This window comes from Corvus moneduloides, chromosome 2 (assembly GCF_009650955.1).
Source record: "Corvus moneduloides isolate bCorMon1 chromosome 2, bCorMon1.pri, whole genome shotgun sequence".
NCBI classification, from domain to species: Eukaryota; Metazoa; Chordata; class Aves; order Passeriformes; family Corvidae; genus Corvus; species Corvus moneduloides.
This window is the reverse complement of record NC_045477.1, coordinates 3,048,022-3,072,705: the sequence shown is the minus strand read 5'-3', so window position 1 is coordinate 3,072,705 and position 24,684 is coordinate 3,048,022. Positions and strand designations below refer to the sequence as shown.

General features: G+C 38.8%; 2 protein-coding genes and 1 long non-coding RNA gene across 18 annotated transcripts in view; 1 reads left to right on the top strand and 2 right to left on the bottom strand.

The window, feature by feature from the left end:
- NSUN3 (NOP2/Sun RNA methyltransferase 3) overlaps positions 1-9,104 on the bottom strand; it is a 38,702-nt gene extending 29,598 nt beyond the window's left edge. For 3 of the 5 annotated variants that reach the window (XR_004237414.1, XR_004237411.1, XM_032095666.1), the window contains exons 1-5: positions 9,001-9,104; positions 8,218-8,327; positions 7,034-7,377; positions 5,588-5,757; positions 4,953-5,074 (exon numbers count right to left, since the gene is read on the bottom strand). Coding sequence is in view for 3 of the 5 variants with exons in the window: in XM_032095666.1 (XP_031951557.1) it covers positions 4,953-5,074; positions 5,588-5,757; positions 7,034-7,377; positions 8,218-8,327; positions 9,001-9,084 (830 nt within the window). In the remaining 2 variants the exon portion in view is untranslated. The remainder of the gene's footprint in view (positions 1-4,952; positions 5,075-5,587; positions 5,758-7,033; positions 7,378-8,217; positions 8,328-9,000) is intronic. The other 2 variants (XM_032095680.1, XM_032095689.1) reach the window with 2 other exon arrangements.
- On the top strand, positions 8,684-13,173 carry LOC116437692. The gene is made up of 2 exons (XR_004237416.1): positions 8,684-8,838; positions 9,469-13,173. It is a non-coding gene; the product is annotated as an uncharacterized LOC116437692 (long non-coding RNA).
- Positions 11,875-24,684, bottom strand: part of ARL13B (ADP ribosylation factor like GTPase 13B) — a 36,546-nt gene continuing 23,736 nt past the window's right edge. For 7 of the 12 annotated variants that reach the window (XM_032095629.1, XM_032095620.1, XM_032095637.1 and 4 more), the window contains 7 exons: positions 23,675-23,780; positions 21,164-21,366; positions 20,065-20,158; positions 18,745-18,961; positions 18,272-18,388; positions 17,751-17,819; positions 11,875-13,829 (listed from right to left, as the gene is read on the bottom strand). In XM_032095629.1, coding sequence (XP_031951520.1) covers positions 13,753-13,829; positions 17,751-17,819; positions 18,272-18,388; positions 18,745-18,961; positions 20,065-20,158; positions 21,164-21,366; positions 23,675-23,780 — 883 coding nt within the window. In that variant the 3' untranslated portion in view covers positions 11,875-13,752. Of the gene's footprint in view, positions 13,830-16,976; positions 17,021-17,750; positions 17,897-18,271; positions 18,389-18,744; positions 18,962-20,064; positions 20,159-21,163; positions 21,367-23,674; positions 23,781-24,684 lie in introns of those variants that run through there. The other 5 variants (XM_032095599.1, XM_032095602.1, XM_032095600.1 and 2 more) reach the window with 5 other exon arrangements.

Below are 24,684 nucleotides of genomic sequence, written 5' to 3'. Positions count from 1 at the left end.
AGTCCATATTGTACTGTGGAGGTCAGAGGTACAACAGATACATTAATCTATCCTAACTCCCTCTATTACAGAAGTACTGGAACAGACTTTTTAAAGAAATATATTATTTTAAAGCTCCTTCTTTAAAAAATTCTCAATATTTACTAAATTAGGGAAAACAAAACAGCATTACTGTTTAATATCTCAGGGAACAAAAGGTTATGCTAGAGCCACACGACAATTCCAAACCCAAAAAACTGTTACATGCAACTAAAATGTAGTTAGCCAGGAACTAAACAGGATTTTTCCCATTTACAGAAAATGAGACATAATAGGATGACTTTTTTCATTCTAAAAGTCTTGGCGTCTCAAAGATCCTTTTAAAAACGGGCAGACACAAAAATATATATTTCATACTATAGGTAGCACCTGCATTTCCAGCCTATCCTCCTGTGCTTGGGTTTATGTTGCACACCATGGGAAGGGGCAGAATTAATTATGTTAATCGTTCAACCATTTTCAGTATTAAAGTGCAAAGATGACACATTTTAAAACAACACTTCAACAGTGCCATCTTTTGGCAACTATAACATATTTCTGCTCAATAGGCAAGATAATGTCTCATCAGAATAAAAAATGCCAATTCTATTCTTTTTATTGACTTAAAATATCCACATTACCTTTTGCCTCTCACAGAAGTCCAGATACTTTGTGGTAATATGACCTGCATGTTACAGGTTTTGCTTTTATTTCTTCAAACCTGGTAAAAATGATAAAGAAACTCCTGCAGTGTCAAAATACCGATTTTTTTTAATACTTTATGATGGGCAGTGACAGTAGTTCAAGCACTCCCTCTGCTCCTCTCTAAGTAAACTTTGCTCCTGTGGAGAAACATTGCAGCTCAGAATAACAGGAGAATCATGAAAGTCAACTGCTTTTTTCAGCACTAAACTGAATCATAAATAAAAGGAGAGACAGGTATCAAAAACCTCTCAACTAAACAACCAAAACCCACAAATCCAAAAAAACCCTCTCTGTTCTACCCTAGCCAAAATTTGTCCTGAAAATCCTGATAAGCAACAAATCTATAGCAAATAATTCTAAATTATTCTAAAGCAAAGAGCAAACGTTCAGCTAGAATTATTGATCTTTGTCCTCCAATGCATGGTGACTTCTGAAATACTTATCCTGTTAAAACAGGGATATGAGACATCCCAGAAGGGAGAATGAAAGACCTTTGAAACCCACTACAAACCCTGCCACACAACTTCAGGGTTAGTGGTTATCCTCACAGCTTGTGAAACACACAGAGAAAGGACTGAAGGTGGAATTAAAGCAAAATTTGTGTCTGAATTAAAATATGTGATCCCAAAAAACTGCTGAGCAGCTTATTCGTTTATTCATAGTTATTTATACATTCAATAAGCTTGGCTTTGCAACATATCCTAAGGGGCTTGATCCATAAGTTATTTACAGGGTGCTGCTACACTTAAAAACAGAAACACTTTAACACCTCTGATGGAACACCTGGAGCCACAGCAGTGGCCACAGCTGTCACTCTTTGTGAAGAAATTCCAACCAACCATTTAAAATCTCCAACAGAACCAAAAGTGTTTTGGGGAATGGCACAGCACAAACACACAAAATATTCAGCTTTTGTAAGACAGAAAGCTGCTAAACAATCCTATCATCCACAAAACCCACAGCAGATCTGTTGGTCCAACAGTTGTAATTCTCAAAAATTCCCAGTGGAGCTAATTGATGAGATGGTTTTGGACAATAAGAGGATTAACTGGACAGCTACAGAGGAGCAAAGGGAAAGATGCCAGGGGAAGAGCTGAAAAACAGTGTGATGAAGCAATTCTCTGCACAATTTACTCCTCACAGCAGAAATGGAACATTGGTGACATATGCTAAATATATGATTTTATATTTATAAGCACAATTTTGCCTTCACTCTACAACCACAAAAAAGCCCAACTAAGAGCACGCAATTCCTCTCCTGCAGAAAATTCCACAATTCAGTGAAAATACAGAGCTGCTTAATTACTCAGAGATGTTGTGCATAGAAGAGTTCCAGCAGTCTGAATGCCTTTGCTGAGTTTTCTAAATTGTATTTTGTTGGATTTCTTTTCTGCTGAGCCCTAAGACAAGCTCCTTTCAGCTGCAGAAACCAGTCTAAGAATAATTACAACATCCATAACAGTTTAACCACTACGTAATTGGGCAGTCAAGCTTAGCCCAAAATCTAATTTCTCTCTGAGAACTGGTAACATTGGTAAATTTGCTTTTGGGAACCACTGTATTTTGTGTTAGCATTTAGCATCAGGAAATGAATATTCCTTTTTTTTTACTTTGCAATTTGTTTTCTGCATGAACACTCCAAATAATAACAAGATTTGCAGTGTGTTCTTGGATTAGAGCACTCAGCAGGGATGCTTTGGTTTGGGTACGAGCAATCATTACAATCTCAATTTCCATCAAATCAGTGGTGCCCTCATTGCTCAGAACATTTGCTGTTCAGCATTTATATCACTTATTTACATTTCAGATTTTATGCAGGCTGCAGGAGAAAGACTGCTGCATCAGTTTCTTCCAGATCTTCATTCTTTGAAGCCTCTATGTGCTTAATTAATTACATTGTATTGCAAACCCTACTTTTCCTTCCTTAACTTCCCTCTTTGATGTTCCCACTTCCCCCTAAGCAGATCCATAAAAACAGATTACAAGTGAAGCATTTCCTTAATTAAGAAGGAGAGAATCTCAAATTTTAGGCCGAGTGTTGCTTGAAAGAAATAAAAATGAAATGCAAAGCCGAGTTCTATTCTTCTCATTTTTACGTTACCCTTACACTTAATCCTCCTGCTAAATTGAAATAATGTTTGGACCTTCAAGCTTCACCTTCAAATCACAGAGTGTTTCACAGAATCCCAGGATGGTTTGGGTTAGAAGGGACCTTAAAGCTCATCCAGTCCCACCCTCTGCCATGGGCAGGGACACCTTCCACTATCCCAGGTTGCTCCAAGCTCCGTCCAACCTGGCGTTGGACACTTCCAGGGATCCAGAGGCAGCAACAGCTTCCCTGGGCACCCTGTGCCAGGGACTCACCTCCCTCACAGTCAAGAATTTTTATCCTAATATCCCATCTAAACCCACTCCCTCTCAGTCTGAAGCCATTCCCCCTGGTCCTGTCACTCCATGCTCTTTCAATGTATTTCTCACAATACTCTCCACAAACCTGCCGGGATTCAGCCTGACAATTGTTTTTGTTTACAGACACAGGAACCAAGGTCAGGAACACGTGGGAGCATAAAGCACCAGGAGATCTGGACCAATGAACCAGAGAGAGCCCTGCATGAGCTGGCTCATTTAAAAAGCAGTACAGCTGGATTCATGGAGGCTCAGCCCTCCTGAATATTACTGGAAGTACTGGAGAAGGGATTCAAACCCAATTTTTAAAATTATTTATAATTATGCACTCTAGTCGTAAAGCAGAGGCGTGAATAGGGGAGCATCCCACAATTTTAGTTCTAATGCACTTGTCATGAAACATTCAGCCTTTTCTGATCTTGCTTTATCATTTCCTTTTTCCCCTTTCACATGGGATCTGAGATGCCTTTAGAAATGGGAATTCATCCTAAAGTGATCAGGTAAAAAGAACAATAACCAGCCAGTGGGCAGCTATACTTCAAGTATTTTAACCAATAACCCTTATAATATCTAACTCTTGAAAGTAGCTACTTATTTCATAGGCTCCAAAATATTTTAAAAGGCAAACAAAAATCCAGTGCACATCACAACAGACTGATCAATCTACACAAGTACTCAGACCTATGCTGAGCAATAAAATGGAAATCACCATTCTTTTACTACAATTTATATAGCAAAGGTATTTTGTCTTTACAAATTCTTATTACTGTTGCTAAAGTAAAGAATATTTTCAACAGAAAGTTCTCTGTCTATTTAGGAATAATTCAATTAAATCTGATTTGGGCTGACAGGAATGTATATTTTTTTAAAAAACAAGGTTTCTGCTGTCATGAATTCTCCAGGATTACAATGTGGAATGATTTATGCAAATTCTCAAAATTTCTCTGCATGATGTATGCTTCCTTTTGCTACGGGTTCACAAATTGGATTTTCTATGTCAGATATTGAAAAGGGAAAACTGAAACAGGTCAGTGTTTTAAATGTGATTGATTTCTTCACAGGAAATGGATGACATGATGCATTACAGCAATAAGATCCTCATATTTCTGTTATAAATCACAGGCTTCTGCCAGGCCTTTTTCAACTGGAAGTCATGCAAAACTGTCTTGAACTGCAGTGGGAACTTTCCATAAAAAGTTTCTTTTTCTTTTCTATAATATGTTATTTTCCCCTCAATTTGCTTTGACAGATGGACTTCAGGCATGACAGTCACTGCACAAATACCACTCAAGTTTAGAAGGTTTTATTGAGAAGTCACTCTTTTTTTTCCCCCATGAGAAAAACTGTGCAGTTATACATGACAGCCTTGCTTTGGATTACTGGGGGGATGTTCTCAAAAATAAACAATCTTCTCTTTCACCCCCAAACTTCACATTCCTTTACTTTTTCTACCCTGTCAGGACTGGGAGCCTTTCTGTGCTACAAACAGTCAATAAGGAATGTATCTAAACCCATTTTAGCTGTGTCCACCTAAAATATTTTGATTTCATACCAGACTGTTGTGAGTCACCTGCAAATGGACATTTCTGTGAATTAAGTGAGTTAAGAGGACCAAAGCCCTGCTGCTGATATCACCCACACAGATTTCCACATCATCTCAGACCCACTGATTGTTCTAAACAGCATCACAACCACATATTCCTGACATTATTATTATTTTCAGAGGAGAAACCCTGGGTTTGTTTATTGAACCATGACAAATCTTGCCCCCATGTAATTTTTATTAATTATAGGAAGTTCCTTTAACTTTTTGCACTTCTCACCTTAGGAGCTGGAATTGCAGAGAGGACAACTCCTTCCTTTGCATGAGCCTGAGCACAGCTTGCTGAGGGTCAGCAGAGAAGAGCCAACTTCTGTCATTTGAACAAGGAGCATCAACCAATACCTAATCAATTAATAAAATCAGTAAGACAATTCACAACAAAGATGGTCACTTTTTGAACACCATGTGCCAAAATCTATTCAATTTTCTTTTGCAAATATTAAGAAACACCCTTTTCACTTCCCATTTTTAGGGGTGAAATAATCCCATTACTATTTTGAGATGATTTTATGGTGTTAGCAGGAGGTAAGAAATCAGTGCTACCAAAGTAAGCTCTACCTGAGTAGTTCCCTCCTGTTCCCCTCCCCCTCCTAATTACATATCATGCAACAATTACAGCTACAAAGTCTTCAGAATTCACTCCTAAGGCTTAAAGGGTAACATCACCCAACACAGGAATAAATGCATGACAGGCTTCACAAAGTATTTCCTGAAACTCTACAAATCCTGTACGTGACTCTGTTCCCCTTGATAAGTCAGGTATTTTTGTGGGGGGCCAGGAAAAAAAAAAAAGAGAAAATGAAAAATAGAGCAGCATAGGAAAAAAAAGACTCAGAATGTGGAAATATAATTTACCAGTAATAATGTCACCTTGTCATAAGATTCAGGCTGAAGATCTCCAATCTTTCTACCATCCAGTTTCGAGACCATTACCAAGTTAATCAAAGCATCTGGGATGAAGGATTCTATTGTCTGCTCCAACCACCTCGACCTCAAATCATCATATTCATTACAGTGAAAATGACCTTAGAAAATTAAGAAAAAACAAACAAACAAAAAAGAAGTAAACACCCAAAGAGATGTCTTTATGATTTTTTCCTGTTTTGTTTTTACAACCATAAGGAGTTAGACCCATTTCAGAAGTTCTACTGCATTGCCATGACTACCATGGAGTTTATACCTTACGTGCCTGTGTTACTGCACTTTTTAGAATACCACTGAATTTTTGTAAACCAAAATAAATGTCAACATGCTCCTACAGAGCAAACCCCAAATACTTCCTTGCAAATCCTTCTGTAGCAATAGAATTCCACAGTAAAACAAGCTTTAACCATGACCCATCTCCAAAGAGTGAGTGCCTTCCTGGGCTCCTTGAGCCACCATCTAAATGAAGAGCATGCCTCATTTTATTAAATTGCCTTTTAAATAAATAAAGCATCAGTTTTGAGTATCTTAAGGTACACCTTAGCATTCACTGAGGTATATTAAGAATCAAATCCCTCCCATTTTACATTCTCAGCAACAGTTTGCTCTCTTCAGAAGCAGCCAGAGGACAGAAAAGTTGATTTGTTGCTTCGTTTTCCCTAAACCTTTTCAAAGGACAACTCCTAGTTAATTTACTTCATTAGCATCACCTCATTCCTCTAGAAGGGGGAGGGAAAGCCAGTTGTAATCAGCTGGTGCAGGTGGTTACAGTAATGGTCTCATCAGCAGGAGCACAAGGTGGTGTGAACAGTTCAAAACAATTATTATCCAAGCCAGCAAATAAACTTGGGAACAGCAATCCCAGCTTGCTTTACCTCCCTGGTCCAAGCTGCTGCTTGCTGCTGCCTTCTAAACACTGTGATTATCTCAGAATCCTTCTCCAACCAATTCCTTACCTTCTCCTTTTGCCCAGATCTGGCACATTTCACTTCTTATGCTCTGTTTTACATCAGCACACTTAAACTTACCTGTAATATTTGCACAGCACTGACAAAAGAGACAGTAGAGGAAAAGAACAAAATAAAAAGTAAAAAAAGGGACAAGTATTCTAAGATTGCAGATTATTTACATCCCTGCGCCAAGAAATTGACATGGCTTTAAGTAACTTCTGGAGAAGTAACAGTGCAGAAAAAGCCCACAGAGCTACCCCACTTTTGCCTGTCACTCTGCAGTAACCTATGTTAAAGTAAGGACTGCATTTTTAATCCTCTTTTAGGCAAACAGACTTCATAAAAATCTTATTAAACAGCATGGAACTACTTGGAATACAAACTGTTGTTGGGGTTTTTTTCCTCCACCAGCACCTCGCCCCATTACCTGGACAGGCACACTGCAGAATAGCTACAGATTTCCCCCCTGGTGCAGCACAGAGATCCAGAACATCTTCCCCATCCTTCACCTCCAACGCCAGCACGGGCAGCAGCGAGGCAGCATTGAGCAGGTAATATTCCTTCAGTTTGCCAGGCTGGTGTTTCTGGGCAGGGAATCTCCCAGGAGCTGGCCTGATGTAACACCTGAAGGCTGCTGGGAGGTAGGGCAGAGCTGCTGGAAAGGCAGGATGATATCCCTGCTCAGCCAGGCTGCTCTCCAGGCCAGGGCACCGGCTGAACCTGTTCAGCAGCAGGGCGTGCTGCCAGCACCACGGCAAGGTCAGCACGTCTCTAGGGTGCAAAAAGGAGAAGACATTCAACTATTCATCAAATAAAATAGTGCAGGAAGCCTTTATTTACAATCTCACAATTGGCTGGTCCTGGTGTAATCAGAAATTACAAATTTTGGTTAGAAAAGTACCCAGGAAAATAATTTTAACAGGAAACCAAGACACTGGTTTTTTCTAATCATTGCATTTAAAACGCCAATTTCTTCTGAAACAGGACATTCTCAATTTTTCTTATTTTACATAGGAGATATAAATGTTGAAGCACGATGCTCTTCCTGACTACAAAGTACTTCCCTAGGGACAAAGAGTAACTGTAATATTAATTGTAAACAACAAAAATAATCACACACACAATGGCTTTGCAATGCTCATTCCAGCCAGCACTGAAATGCCATTTTTACAAGTGTTCTTTTTTACATTTCATGTTCCGCAAACATTGGGCCAGTAAAACTTAAATCAATAGATATTCCTGGAAGACAGTCAGACAGCAGTGGTATGTGATAGAAACATGCTTGTTTGTATTTCAGTTTGCTCTTTCAGGCCTTTCTTACATGGATTTTCTGTCTGAATTCCTCTTAGTAATTTTTCATTTAGTGTCAAAAAATATTCCTCAGGAGTATTCACTGCCTAAAGCAGAAAAACACTGAACCAACCTAAGAGCTTTTAAGTTGATTCAATTAAACTAATGCTATGTGTCTATGTTTTTGTTTTTTAATAATGAAGCTCTTTAGCAGCTGTGTGATCAAGACCCAAATTAAGTGACAGCCTTTGCCATATGTGTCATTACTAATTCAGTTCCTTACCTCTGCCCTTCCCTCCCCATCTCCCCAAAGCCACAGACCTGACACTGCTCCATGCATCTCCCAGTTCTGCCGTGTACTGCTTCTCAAAGTGATCCAGAACCACCTGACAAATCTGCTTCTGGAGTTTCCCTTTTGTTTTGTTTTCCAGCTTCAGAGAAAGGAAGAAAAAAGAAAAGTAGTAAAGCCAAATTAAACCCGCCCTAGTTCTCACTAGAATTAATAAGAGACATTTTACTAATTACATCAACTTGGTATCAGTGATATCAGGATGCTTAAATATTAAGACTGCATCTGTATGCGACCAAAATGTAATAAAAATTTCAGAGAGCAAAGGAGTTAAGCGAGAGTACACTCTTCCTGCCTGCTCGGCTTGTTAATGAATACCTCTCCATATCCACTGTGCTGATAATCCAGTGGTTCCTGGGGCTCTGATGGAGTTTAACCTACGAAAGGTAGGGAAAAAGCTTTTGGTTTCTAAGCAACCCCCAAAGGTAAACAGTGAATTTCCCTCCCTAAGGGCACCCGGCAGCCGACCCGTCCCAACGCGGCACAGAGACGGCGGCGGGCGGGCGGCAGAACCGCAGGGACGGGGCTCCGGGCACCAGGGGCGGCTGTGGGGCCGGGAATTCTCTCCGCGGCGGAGCAGCTTCCCGCAGGAGGTACAGAAATCCACGGGACGCTCGGGGGTGGGGAGCAGGGACGCGGGGAGAGCGAACGGGGCCGGCCGCGCTCTTTCCGCTCGCACGGCCCGCGCAGGAAGCGGCCGGGGCGCTCCCGCCGCGCTTCCGGCCCCGGCCCCGGCCCACCCGGCCCCGGCTCACCTGTGCCGGAGTGTCCCAGGCTGCCCGGCCCGGCCCCAGCGCGGCCCCGGCGCGGCGGGCGAGCGGCAGCGCCGGCCCCCGCATGGCCCGAACTCCCCGGGGCGGGGCGGCAGCGCCACGGCCCGGCCCCGCCCGCTCTCGTTCCCGGCGCTGCCGCCGTGCGCGGCTGGGAATGGGAGGTCTTCACAACACCATAGAACGTTAAGGGCTTGGAGCGGACGTGAAAGATGAGCTTGTCCCAACACCCTCGGCCAGCAGTGGGGACACAAGGCCCTAGAGGATGCTCAAGTCCCCATCCAGCCTGGCTTTGAACACTGCCACGGTTGGGGCATCGCACAACTTTCCTGGGGACCCTGGGCCCGTGTCTCACTACCCTCACAGTAAAAAAAAGTCTTCCTAATTTTTAACCTTGGTTGGTGTTTTTCGTTTGTTTGTTTGGGTTTTGTTGTTGGTGTTGTTGTTTTTTAGGTTTTTTTAACCGTGGGAGGCCGACTTGCCATCCTGACTCCTCTGGTTCACCAGTAGACAAACCAGGATTAGGCAGCACCTGGGCTCTCAATTAATCTATATCTAGTTTATCTCACTCAATTTACAAAACTAATCCTCATCCCAGCGCCTGGGGGAGGGACTGATGGCATCTACAGCCCCCTCACCATCAGGTCTCTGCTTGTGCCTTGGCACCAGCCCTTTATTCCTATCTGGCCCAGGCTTCGGAGCTGCTACTCAGCTCATCTGAGCCACACCAGAGATCAGCTCCGGCTTAACCTGCTGCTACTGCCATGAAAATTACTGGAGGCTTGAGAATTCTCACAGAAATCTCTCAACACACAGTTTCAGACAAACCATTCTCTGGGAATGGAAAGTAGGAGGACCACTGTAGTCCAGTTCAGCTGTCACTGGTTTAGCAGCACTAAAAGCTGAGGGTGCTGATGTGCCCGGACCCTCTCATCTGATCCCTTCATCTGGACAGAACCTGAGAACTGCAAACTGCTCCTCCAAGGAAGGGCATCCTGCTCTGTTGGCTGTCTCCTGCTGCAATCACTGTGTCCTAGCAAAGCAAACCAAATCCCCACATACCCTCCCTTTGGAGCCCATCAGCATTTGCCAACTCTTCACTAAGAGCAAGCCTGTGGAAGCAGCAACCTTGTTTAAGAGTAGTTTTAATTGAAGCTTCTGCAAGCTGAACCTGGCCTCTGGAATCCAGACTGGAAAGGGGTGCAAAGGTAAAGGCAGGAGTGCTATCGTATAGATAAATATTTGAGTTTCAGGCACCAGCTAATGAAGACTAAGAGCATTTCTGCTCACCTCATGCAGATTAGTAACACGCTTGAAAGCGTGTTTCAATCAGGGTTGCGATAAAGGGCCTGGAGGCAAAATGGAGACCTCGTGCATCTCAAATGTGAAAGAAACCTGAAAGTCTTTTTGATAAATGAGTTTTACCAACCAATACAGGACAAAAGTGCTATAAAAAGTAGTTCTCTCTGGTTATAATTGTGCCAAAGCCAGTACCATACAAGAAAATATATACAAGAACTGAATTTTACTGTACCAATAAAACAAAAAGGTCTGCTGAATGAGTCACCTTCCCCTAAATCTGTGGTTATATTCCACTATATGTTACTGTGTCTGAAACCAGATTTGCACCAGAAGCAGAGAGAAGACTCCAGTTAATCAGCTCATCAGCAACACCATCACAGCCAAACTGCAAACAGCAAAAATGCAACTGCAACTTTATCTCTCTCATGTGCTGCTGCAGATCAACTTGTCTCTAATTACACTCACAATAGGCTCAATTATTTATTCCATTTACAAGTGCATCTACTGAAATATTGGTGGATGTGTTCTATTCAAAATAGTAAAGTATTTCAAACTGAATGAATCCCAGGAGCCAGGAAGCCAACATGAAGGCAAAGTCATTGGGTAGCATCCTGCAGTTACAACACTAAACTTTCCACTAAAATACTACAATATATTACTGAAAAAAATATTGCTTGAATATTTAAAGGGGAAAAAAAAAAAAAATCTGTGCTGCTTACTTTGTTACTGTCCATCAATCCTTTCCAATTTCACACTAGAGACCTAATGGATACCAAATATGTCTATTTTTAATAATTTTGATTTTTAAAACCTTTAAATCTATGAATAAGGTATTTCTGTGGATTCTAGGATGTAACTAAAAGGGAAGACAACCTGAACAACTTATTTTGAAGCACTGATTCTCTTTGACATTAATTCAGTTCATGAACATTGCTATTCCTTCTTAGAAGGTACTTTTAACTTACCTTTAAAATATTTTGCCTAAAATATATTTAAAATGTTACACATAGATAATACAAAATGCTCTGCTTAACCAGTGAATTTCTGTGTTCTTACCACTCCTGTATATAAGTAGAAATACTCTTGCCTGAATGCAGAGAGACATTTTGAAAGTGGTTATTGATGACAAAAGTCTGCAAAATAGAATTTGTGCTCTCTATTTACAGATGCACAACTTATCATCTCTCAAATATTAAGTACACTATCTAAGCATTTTATATGCATACATCTACACCTGACTTATCTATCAGTATATTCTAAATTTGATCATCTTGCTCCTGCAAAAATATGCAAAGATTCTAGGTCTCTATAGTATACATTTTAGCAAAGTGAGACTTGCAGTCCTTAAATATTTATGTCTCTATTTACTTCCAAAAAATCGTAAATGTATGGTAATACAGGAAACATGTTGATGCTTTGCATTAGTTTTATTCTATACATAAATGTCATCTTGAGCAAATAAAAAGTCATGGCAGTATAAATTACTGAAAAAACCCCACCATAGTAAATAATTACAAAGCATATTAATAAAACAAAAACTTATAAAATGTTTTTGAATACTTTGGTCACATACTGGTAACATTTATTTTAAAAGCAAAAATCAAAAATGGTACATGTATCCACACACACAGCATACAGAACACACAGTTCATATATAAGCATCAACATTTTAGTTTCTCAAATTTCGTTACCACAGCAGTATTTAGCTTTGCTTTTAATAAACACTTCCATTAATTTATTTTAGGGAAGAGAGAAAACAAAAGGGTAATACATTCCTAGAAATTGAAGCTGTAAAAAATTAAGTCTGCAAAAGTAGAGCCTTAAAGCCAAAAACTTAAGTGGTAACAGAGCTAATGAGAGTAAGGTTGAGATTGTATATATAAATTTTTGTGCAACCTCCCCTCCACTTAGAATTGTGTTGTCTGAAGGGAGAATGACCAAATCCTGAGGATAATTCAACTGAATCATGTTACAGTATTAGAATACAACAAAAGTATTCTCATGCTGGTAGTCACACAGAAATTGTTTCATCCTTTCTCTAAACTAACAAACTTAAGAGGAATAAACTTCTCCACCTATTCCAAACTTAGTACCCATAAGAGAGATTCCACCCTACTCCTTAAAAATCTTAATTATTTCATTTTAGTATGCCAGATGTTTGTGCAACTCCATGCTGCAAGGGGCATATGGCAAAGACTTCCAATACCAAAATGCTGAACACGTAATACACCACATTGTTTCAACATGTAAACTCCTTTGGTAAAACCACATTACTGAAGACAGAGCATCATATAAAATTATCAACTACTGCTTCTCCAAAAAGCCCCTGGGAATGGGGGCTTCATCCCATCTGTCATTAAGTGGCAGAACAACGAACCTTTACAAGTACACCACTGCTTGTGTGCAAGGTAACAGTAAAACATTTAAATAGGAATATAACAAATTGTAACTCTTGTTTAGGTATCACTTGTATGTGGTTTTCAACTCATTCTATGGAAGTGTTATATAAATCCTTAAAAACCCAGCATTTCTTTAGTCTGCAAGATGGTATTTTAGTATTATTGAGATTAAAAACTGTGGGAGGTCATCTGCATACTGGCTGATTCAGTTTCCCATCAAAATCGGGATTTAATTAGTGCAAATTTCCCACTATGTGCAATTTTCTCATTTGTTGTAGTAGACAATACAGTATTCAACTCTCTTTTTCCACAGAATTTATTACCTATGTCAAACTCAGTTAACAAAACCAAGAAAACAACAGATAAGAAAAACTTCCAGACAGTTCAAATAGTATTATTTTGTATAAAATGTATTTATTTTAAATTTTTCTATCTTACCCCCTGCTTCAGATTGCCAGAAATATGAAATATGTCATGTAATACCTAAGCAAAGGTATTGGTACTGTAAGAGAAATGTAAGAGTAAAACACACTTTATTTTTATGCACTTGACTAATGCTCCCTTGGTATCATTTTATTGGTAGTAGATACACAGCTCCACTCAAACTTTCAACTCATTTTATAAAAAGGTAGAAAAATATATTCAATATTTGTTTAACCTTTCTATATTCACCCTATCATACAGGACTCTTACAAAATGCTTTAGAATCATTTACTCCCTGAAAAAATACCAACACCTGCACAGCACCTGGAGAAAGGTCTTGGTGGGAATGTACAATCCAGTATTACGGGATCTTGAAGGTGTTTTTCTTCAGGTTTTCAGCCATGTCTTTTCACAAGTAAACCAAATAAATCCTGAAGAAGAGCTGGTGATGTGAAAAGTAAATGATAAAGTCTGACCACCTAAGGACAACAGGATGAACTCCATGTTTAGTTGTCACATGCTGAGAAAGTGTCATTTTAAAAATTTTCCTTCAAGGGTAAAAAAATGATAGGATTTTAAAATTATTGTTTTTAAAAGTCTCTTTGTGCTCCAGTTAAGCAATGACATCATGGGTATCACTGTTGGGTCTTTGGCGTAGAGTCAGCGGGGGCAGAGGCTTTCCATAGAAATCTGTGGAAGAAATTCCAGAGCAGAAAAACATCAATCTGTCACCTACCACCTTCCTGGCTTAAATAATGTTTACTAAATTCTTGCTTCCTTAATGAAAGCCAGGTACTCCATGATTTTAGAGCTAATTCCTCCAAGCAAACTTTCAAACCTTGTGCTAATTAATGTCTAGAGATGGATTGGCCAAACGAGGGTTTAATTACATTTTGGTATACATGCATCAGCATTTGCAAGATGAAGCCCAAAGGAGATCTGTAAATGTTGGGGTTTTAGTTTAGTCTGTTTTTTTCTCTGTTAAAGGAATTTTCTCCCATATGCATGTTGCTAGGGGACAAATAGCTGTACTTAAGAAAGACAAAAAGGGGAGTGGGGCAGGCCTGGCTACTCCTTTGTTTACACCTGGGTGTGGGGTCAGTTCGCTCTGAGCGTCCGGAGAGAGAAGCTGCAGAGAAAGGAGCTGCTGCTTCTTTCTTTTTGGCCGTTCTTTCTTCCTGCTGGAAACAACGCCGGGACCCCAAAAGCCGCTTTCCCTGCCCTGCTGGAGACCGAGCTGTGGCTGCCCTGCCCCGCTGCTGCTTCGAGCTTTCGCTACGCTGTAGCCCTGCTCGCCCTGCCTGCCCCACCTCCGTGGGGTTCTCCCATCTGGATACATCTCGTCTGCCACCCGGGATCTGTGCTCGTCCCTGCCGTTCCAGCCTGCTGTTCCCGAGAGTCCGGGATCGGCTGCCCAGGGGTTTGTGAAGCCTTTGTTCCATCCCTTCCCGGGATCCCAGGGCACCGGTGCCGCGTGTGTCCCGAGCTCGCCCCGGAGCGCCCCCTGCAGCCGCGGGGGAACCATCGCACCTGCCCTGCTCACCGGGAGCCGCCAGCGCCCCTGCCGGCTGCGAGCGGAACTGCACCCGAGGGGAAAGGGCCCGACAGCCGAGAAGGCTGGCACTGGGTTTGTGTTTGCTGTTACTGCCAGAGTTGTTGTTGTTTTGTTTGACTGGTTATATACATATATATAGAGAGAGAGTAAAGAACTGTTATTCCTATTTCCCACATCTTTGCCTAAAGGCCCTTGATTTCAAAATATAATAACTTGGAGGGAAAAGGGGTTATATCTGCCACTTCAAGGGGGGCTTCTGCCTTCCTTAGCAGGCACCTGTCTTTCAAAACCGAGACAGTAAACATCCCTAAAAACAGGAAAGGAGAAATCTAATACAAATAACAACTGAAGAAATGAAGCATTGAAATTTGTATGTTGCTGTAACCAAGGTTGCACCGCAATATAGTTTTGGAGGACAGTAATACTGTGCAGAATCCAAAATTTTGGAACATTTATGCATGGCATTTATCTTGCAAGCAGAAATAACTTTCTAAAAGAATTATTTCAGATTTTTTAGATAAAATTGCAACATTTCCTTTCATCAATAAAGGAATTTAAAGTGGTAAAATTGTACAAGACAAAGTTAGTAAGTACATCAGAAGAGCATAAAAGTGTTCTCAAACATTTGTAATTGATGTAAAATAAAAAACCCATGCAGACTGGGACATGCAAAGCACTTCACAAGCAAAACAGTATGGAAGATGGTAAGAGGAAACAGGTGGAAATCAAGAAAAAAATAAAAGCAGCTTTTTGAAGCATTCAAATCTCAATTTTTTTTATACAGACCACCTCTTCCCCAACAAAGCCTTGATGGCCTGCCAACATAAAATTCAGCTTTAATAAGAATATATCCCACTTGTTCTACAGATGCAGTAACTTCGGTTAGAAGTGCATGGGCTCACAAACAAACTGCATTACACTACTCTATGTGGACCTGGCTGTACGGTCAAAGTTTTAGTTATCCTTACATTTAATCAGCAAAATGAGAACACTTTTATATTATTGTTGTAAATATTTTGATATTTTGATTTCAATAGCACTAGTTGCAGCAGCAAGAAAACTGCAACAATTGTAAGGTCAATGAAAATCTGTCCAAAGGATAGTTTTAGTCTCCAGTTTCTTGAGGTCTGGCAGAGCACTTTAGAGCTGGCAGAGAATTTTACCTCCTATCCTGAAAGAGGTTTGTCATTCTTGCAGATGGATCCTCCACTGACAATAAACATTCATCACCTTGTTTTGTGCCAAAATTATTACTATGACTGGAAAATTTGCAGTCTTCAGTGAATATAAGTACATAAATACAAAGTTTGAATGTCTGAGAAACCTTTTAAACCCACCTTTGAATTTTGGGCAAAGCTGGGGGAAGAAAAAAGAAATCAACACTAATTTATTTCTCTGCTGAAGGGACAACCAAAAAGAAGTTGATTTTCAGAAAGATGCAATTCAGGAATTATTGTAAAAAAAGGAATCAAAGGTAGGCTCCACTGGTCTTAGGGAAACTCTAATGAGTTTCCAGTCAGGAGCAGATTCTCAGTGTGCAAAATATGTAAGAATTCATTGAAAAATGCTGTTGTGTGATGGGAAGTTCCCGTCAGTGCAAGATGGACTTGGCAGTGCTGGGTTAACAGTGGCACTCAGGGATCTTAAGGGTCCTTTCCAATCTCAATAATTCTCAGATTCTATGGATCACAAATTGACAGAGTTAAAAACCCCACAGCTGCTTTAAGCAAAAAATTTGTATGTTGCTGTAGCCAAGGCTGCACTGCAATATAGTTTTGGATGACGGTAATACTGTGCAGAAACCAAAATTTTGGGACTATTTATGCATGGCATTTACTTTGCAAGCTATAACTTTCTAAAGTTATAACTACAGCTCTTGGAAATCAGGACCTAGCTAAAGGTTTGACAGTGCTGGGCTATGTATGTGAAGAGCTTTTTTTCATTTATAAATAGTGGTTTCCTAATAGGTGTTTTCTTGCTAGGATTTTCAAGTGTGAATCTTGTGAGTGGTTCAAAATTCCTGAAAAAAAGGATAAATTTCACACAGAGCAGGGAATGCCTTGAATTCGGCTGCAACTTCAAGTTTACTCTTACACCTCTGGTCAAGAGATAACTGCCATTGTTAGCTTCCAAAATTATTTAATAATTGTACTTCTGTTACAAATTAACACCTAGCTTAAGCAGGGCTTTTTCCTCTTTGTCCCACCCATGCTCTTCCTATAGAAAGCAACACCTTCCTGAGGCACAGATAAAAACTGAGTTCCTTTTCTTCCCCTCCCTACCTCTTCATCTGGCTTTCCTTTCTTGCCGCCTTCTCTCTATTTGCCTTTAAAAAAAAAGAGCAAGAGGGGTTTATGATTAAGATTACAAATCACATTTTAAGCACATGAATTTAATTCCTGTGAGAAATAAATATTTTGGGTTTAGAAATTTTATTTTGCCTTCAGGCATCTTTTGATTCTTTGGCAGAAAAGCTCCTTGTTCTTGTGTTTCAGATATCTCCAAATCACTTTTCAAAATGTGAAAAAAAAAAAAAAAGTAAGAAAAATTAAGAAGCTATCATCTCAAACTCAGGAAAAAATGAAATATCAGCATATGAAAAACAGTCTTCCATGATCTTCCAAAAATAGAATATAGTCATTATTGAAGCAAGAAATCAAGACTCTGCCTACTACACCTTGGTATTAAATTAAAAATATTAATTTTAAATGCAGTACATTTGGACTCTTAAAGTACCTGGTCCCATTATTCTTTGTTATATAGCCCTGAATGATTTTTAGGTGCAAATAACTTCAGATCATTCACAACTTCTGATATCCCATGCCACTTTAAACTATGTAAGGGAATTTAAGAGAACTCATTTTTTTTCCCTAATAAAAAAATCAGACTTGAAAAATCAAAAAGATGCTTTCTACTAAGCAAAAGGGAAAGCTTTTTGGTCAATGAAAATTGGAATTTAGAAATGAAAAACAGATGAAGAATGAAATGAATGTAGAAGTGAATGGACAATGGAGCATGGTTTAAAAAGGTACAAAATCCCAAATACTTCAAATTACCAGGATGATGTGTTTCACCAAGAGGCTCAAGTTTTCGAAGTCTATTAAGTTTGGGAGTTCCCCATCCAACTAAAGGAAAACAAAGACTGTCAGAGCATTCCATGACTTCACTGGATTATTCTGAGCTGTGCAGAAGCCACATTTCTCTGGGAGAAATCAAAGCAATTAGAAATGCCCAAGCTATGCACTACATTGCATCCACAGTGAAGAATGATGAAATGCTTCAAAAATAAACTGATTTAACTTAAAAAGTATTGATATTTTTCATCACTTCAGTGAGTAATCAAGGTTCTGGCTCTTTTTTTTTGGGAGAATAATGTCTTCCCCCATGGAATAGGCCAAATCAATACTGCTGGAAGTTCATACCATGAAGTGGGGAACTGCATCAAAGATCTTCTATAGAGGAAGGTTTAGTAGCTCCTCTCTGTATGAGGACCAGCCCAGTTTCCTCATTCCCAAGTGAGACTTTTAAAGGATTACCAACCACAAATTGAGACATAAATTATTGTTTTTACACTTACCTGGTGGAAGAGCTGGTGGTGGTGTAGGGTTCTTGGGAAGAGAGTCCTCTGCATTAACAGGTTCTACTCTGTGTCCCCTTTTTAATTTTGGTTTTTTACTTTTTTTCTTACTGTTATCTATATTCAACAGAAATAAAACATCACAGATCACACAGTTATATTCAGGTAATACCCTAGATCAGATTCTAATACAATTGTTGAGGAGATACATCAGAGTTTTCAATCCAAACTTAGACACAAAATTATGGGAAATGTAAGTCACACAACATTTTGCTACAGAAAATAAACTGTGGGCATAAAATATATGCAAACTCTACATTTCCATGAAGAAATTCAGCTTATATAACCTATTCCTGCATTTTTGTGTTTTCAATACACGACATTGATGTGTGGTATAATGACATATAATACAAACAGAAGGAAGAAGCATGTGAAAAATCCCACTGAATGACATTAAAAGGCAGCAGTTTTACCTGAGTCAAGGCATTCTGAGGCTTGTTGGTCACTCTCTTCTGCATGCTGCAAAAGCTGGGCAGTTGTAGAGTTGCACCTTTCCAGCCTGCTGTCATTCGTGTTTTGGCTACTGCTACTTGATAAGTGGTCCTGCTCCGGCTGGGATTTCAAGACAATTGTAGCCTTTTCAGTCTCCAACTTTTGCCTCTTCTTTTCCTTTTCCAGCTGTTTTTCGTTCTAACAAAATGGACAAGATTTTTTTAAAATTACTTCTAATGCTGTAAACTGACTAATAAGACAGGAAGGTTCTTAAAAAATGAAAATATTCCTAAAATATTTTTATGTCCTATATATTGCGTAGCATTATTTTCAAATAGATGAAGAAATTAGATTTCCAATATCCTATCCAGAGGAAGGGAGGGGAAATTAACAACAAAAAGATATTAGGAATTAATGCCAGTTTTCTTGTTTTATTTTTGGTCCTATTAAAATAAACAAAACAACCTTCTACTTTCTTCCTCCTCAATTACTTTTTTTTTAGCCTCCAGAAAATGCCACCCCAGTTTGGATAAATACCTATTGTGTCACAGAACCTCAGTGACAGGCTGCTTCACAATTCTGTATCACTAAATTACCATCTCTGCAATATTCACAGCTGTACCTTTATTTTCTTGCTTTTGATGTTATTACTAAAATGGATTACTGTGCACATAGCTGCCTTGACACGTTCTGTGGATATGGGTGCTTTTGTCTTGGGGAAAAGCAAATGTTTGAGTTACTTGCTGGAAAAGTTTACGTGGTTCTTTAGATTGTGTTATCTCCAGGCAACTGAATAAAAAAATACGAACTCAGAAACGCAGGTTAAGGAAGCTTTAATAAATGAATGTGATTTTCATATTTCAAAATTAATAAAAATTCTCAAGAGTCTGTTTTCAACTGAAAAGAGGTTATGCTCACAAATCTGAATAGCTGAAGAAGTCAGGGAGATTTGGTATGACTCACCACATCACAAACACTTTAGAAGAAACGAATAGACCTTGAATATTTTCCACTTCTGAATCCCCAAGAGTTTAATTAGGAAATGTTTTCAGTCATGTGTTTACATTTATTTCACTGTGTCTACAAAACTTTTGTTCCCCAATCAATAATAGGGGTTTTCTTATCATGAAAACATTGATTCAATGCACACAAAACAAGGCTGCTAAGATTAAAATAAAAATTTAAAAAGTGCTGTGCAGACAGACTTAGAACGACTCTTAAATGATCGTTTTTCTCATCACTTCTCAGACACTTGTTAGTGCTGGTTCTAAACAGATCCAGATTTCCACACACTCTCCTACCTCAGAGATTACAGCAGATATAGGCTGGAAGGGGTTTCCACATTTCCCAGGCTCAGGGTCTTCTTCCTCAGGTACATTTCCTTCTTCTTTTTCCCTTTGGCATTGTTGTTGGGTTTATGTTGTTTCAGTGGTTTTGGTGTTTGGTTTTGTGGGGTTTTTTGGGAACGGGAGTGAGGGAAAAGAGGCAGAATGAATAAAGAATTATGAAGAAGCCATAAATTTTATAGAGAACAATGTCAGTCCTCCCCACTATACCTCTCAGTGTGGCATAAACACAGCACAATCCAACGTGGTCAGGAGGTTTTGTGTGTGCAGAGACATGAGGCAGATTAGGAAGCAAACCAATTTTTTTATAAATTCGTGAACTATATCTGAAGACCATGTCAAGTTCCAACTGTTTAAAATGTACTTGAGTAATTTATGTGCTTATTTAAACCAAAACAGAGTGTAGTCCAAGACACTTCCCAGCTACTTCTCACAGTAACTGAGACTCAAAATTCTCTGACTATATAAGGCAGAGCAGAGGACAGGGGTGCTCAGCAAATATTTTAAGAATGCCCCAGTAAAATTATTCACATCAGTCTTTCACAGGAACCACAGCAGGCTCCTCAAGACCAGAAAGGGCTTTGAAGGGGGGTAATAAATCACTTGCCCTGCTTCCCCTCACTGCATCATCTTTACTTCCTTCATGCCTCAGCTGTTGGATATCCTGAAGTTTATTAAGCATAGTGTTGAATAAATTTTCATATCTAGTCTTTGATATTCCCATATGGGTTACAGAGTCTAACTTAACACTTTATTTTAGAAGGTAACTTCAGATTAAATCACAGGAATTATTTTTTAGGTCAATCTTCTGTGAAGTTATATTAGTAAGGCCAACTTTATTCCTCAACTACCTTGCAATTCTCATTCACAGTACATTTCCAGCATGCAGCAAATCAAATGAAGGGGATGAAGAGGCAAAAACTTCAAGGAAGACTCTTAGCTTATAAGCTTTAAACCCTGGACAGCTTGGTTCCCATAAGATCTATGTACAGGAATGGACCAAATATGTTAGAGAAGGAAGCAAGGGATGGAGTAAGAATCACACACAAAATACCTCTCTTCCCGTATCCTCCTGACTCGCTCAGCTCGTTCCAGTTTCTTCTGTTCCTCAAGTGCTTTTTGCTCCGTAGTGTCCCTCTGGATGCGCTCATTTAAGGCATCAAAATCTTTCGCTATGATATGGAGAAGCCAAAATAACCCCTTTTTTATTGATTTATCAATTTTTTTCCCACAGCCCATGATCGCTGAGCAAGGTTCCTGTAAATATACAGAGAAGGAGAGAAAAAATATTTGCAGTTCAGACCACATCCCTTGACTGGAAACAAGAAATCAGTTGAACAATTACTGTTTACTGTGAAGCTTGTAAAACACTGAGAAATGTGGGTTATAAATAGTCCATATTTACAATCAAAATGGAAAAATCTGATACGAAAAAGAATCAGCTTTGCTTCAGTTCATGAAAAAAAATTCACCATGTTCATAAGCACCTCGGGGATAAATAAAATCTCCTGTGAATTTGTCAGAAAAGTCGTCAAACCAATTCAATTTTTTACATCAGAACAGGCATTGTACCTCGACTGGCGTTAAAACTTTTTGTCATTATACTCTCAGCAGCACAAGAGAGAAACATGACCTAAGCAAATCTGTTGGAAGAGAAGTGCAAAGCTCATTGAGAAAATAGTTATGACAATAGTTATGAAATAGTTAGGAAAATACATCTCGTAAGAAAACATTAAAGGACCAAGAATGGTTCTCCTGAGATTAAAACACTTCAGGGAGACAGGATAATAGCCTTCAAAAACATTAGGTGAAACTGCAAATAGGAAAATAATGATTTTCTCATTTTTCATGTCAGGAAGACAAAAACAATGGGCTTTAATTGGGACGAAAGATACAGGGCTTGATTCAAGCTTGGAACATGGAAAAGATGTTCTCTGAAGATCTCTTGAAAACTGTTTTCCAGAATGTTTTGGAGCTCTGTATGTTTTAAAACATTCCCTGAATAATAATTGAATAGATCCAGCTATGTATTTGACATGTAGAGATAATATTTCACACTGATCATGTTCAGGATTTGTGTTTATGAATAAAGATTAAAAAAGACCGACTATCCAACACTAACATCTGAAAAACTCAGTGCTCTCTCTTCATCTGACAAGCATTTAAATGGCACCACAGTCAGATATGGAATGTACAATTTACAACAGAAAAAAAAATTCTGACCAGTTATGTTTAAATTAAGGTTCAACTATGAGTGCTTTTCACTAGGGAACACTGCAATACCCTCCAGCAGAACCTACCAAGGAAGGAGATGTATAGAAGATGTATATAACTTGTTTCTCTCAGAAAACTAAGATAGAACACTGGCCAGCACTGGGGAAATGTTCTTCCCAGTTTGCACCAAGATTACTGTTGCTGCAGTTTGGTTATAAAACATAAAAATTCAGAAATATGGAATATACAGACATATTAAATAAGAAAAAGAGGAAGGTCATTCTCACTGACACTGTCCAACAGCAAGACAAATTACTCCTTCTATTTACTTTAATACTTTGTGGGGAAGTTTAAAGATCCAGTGGAAAATGAACTAAAAGAATAAGAAGAAACAAAAAGTTTTTTGGTCCTTGCCTAACTTTCTATCTTGTTTCACAATGGCTCTGTTTAAACAGACCCCAGGAGTCATCCTACTGAAGCAGTTTGGGACCATGTTTATCTTTAAAGAGCCTGGTGAAGAAGGTGCCCATTTGAGTATGAAACAGTCTGAAGACTCTGTGATCTGGCTCCTTTCCTAATTACACACAAGATATAAATAACGAACAAGAACAGCATTTTACTGGCATATGTCAGCAATGAAGCAATTCAGAAGCATTGGAATACACTAATATCTTTCAGGTCTTTTTTTACTGATAATATTTTTCAAGAAAATATTTTTGGCACAGAAGTTCCTTGGAAAAAAACAAGGATGAACTTGCAATTTTGATTTTTATGATTACTACATGTGCATAGTGCAAAGTGCACTAACTGAAGAAAAGCACTCAGAGAATCATGACATAATAAACAGAACTATGCCCTTTTATAACTCAGCTTCCTAAAGAAAATAATAGCAACAGGTAGTATTGCAAATCTCCCTAATGAATTAAAATTATTATTTAAATTTCAAAACCCAAATACCAAATACTGAAATGGTTTGCAAAACTGCCTCCTTCTTTTGGTTAATAACAGCATAACTCTCATTATCTTTCAAAATGTTTCTTATTGCCATCAGAAAAAGATTGTGGAAGTAAAGCCCTACCTAAGACACTGGTAGATTAAAACAAAGGGTTAAAGAAAAATTTCAGGGACTACTGATTTGGATAAATTATCTGAAATATTGACCAATATTAAGTAGCTTTCATGAAGATTTCTGGGTTGGCTCCCCCCACAATGATTTCCTGCTGCATTTTTTCTTAACAGGACAGTGAATACTCCGTCTAAATTTCAGTTTTATACAATGTAGCACAATTTCCTACCTTAATGGAAGCTTTACACAGACATGAGAAAATACAGCATCTTGAAATCTACTTACAATTTGACAGAGACACTTGTGTTCATTAACCAGCTTTTCCAGAGATAAGGACTCGATTACATCTGCTTCTGACAGAGCTCCTTCTCTGTCCTGCTTATTTGCCAGCCTAGAGGAAAGATCAAAAGAAACACTCAGCATCCTGACACAAGAGAGACTCTCACATCTCCAAAAGCTGAGTTTGTGACAAAAGTAGGGAGAAGAGAAAGAAAAGATAAAATGCCTTGTTTCAGCTTTAATTATTTTTTCTACTTAATAAGCATGTTAGTCTATGCACCATTTTCATCAGATACTAACATTAGATAATCACTAAGATGCTTAGGAATAATTTAATAATTAGAAATAATTTATTTTAGACAAAGAAATCATATTTACAGTTAAGAAAATGGACATAAAAGACCATCCTGTTTTACATCTAAAGCAACATATCACAATCTGCTGGAGTCTCTGGATGAACGTTCACAGTTTTGCAGCTTTCCAAACCGTGAGCTTTTCCCTGTGTAAAAGTGCTTCAGGATCATCTCAGCTCTGCCTACTGCCCAGTACTTCTCTCTGATGCCAGTGTTTTGAGCTTGCTCTTCCTAAGTAAAACTTGAAGTGTGGAGAGAGGAACTTGCATGAATGGCTCTAATAAACATACTTTATTAAACAGAGGAAAGCAAAAACACCCCCACAAAGCTTACAGAAGAAGTACTCTGTAAGATGAAGATCATTGTCTTGTCACTTATTTATGGTAGGAAAGAGGACTCTAGAAGACAGACATTCATTTAGGAGTGTAAAAATACAATCCAACTTTATTTTGCACTTTCTACAACAGTAATAATCCAAGCTAAGTGCTGCATAGCATTAGAAAATATGAAATCTGTACTTGCTTCTCTCTAATAAAGAAATTGCACTCTCAAATAACAATGCTCCGAAATTTAGCAATATTTCAATGACATGTGAACTCTGATTCAATTTTCTGGATAAGAAGACAAATATGTTGTTTCCATGAGCTCAGTGGCAGAAGGTTT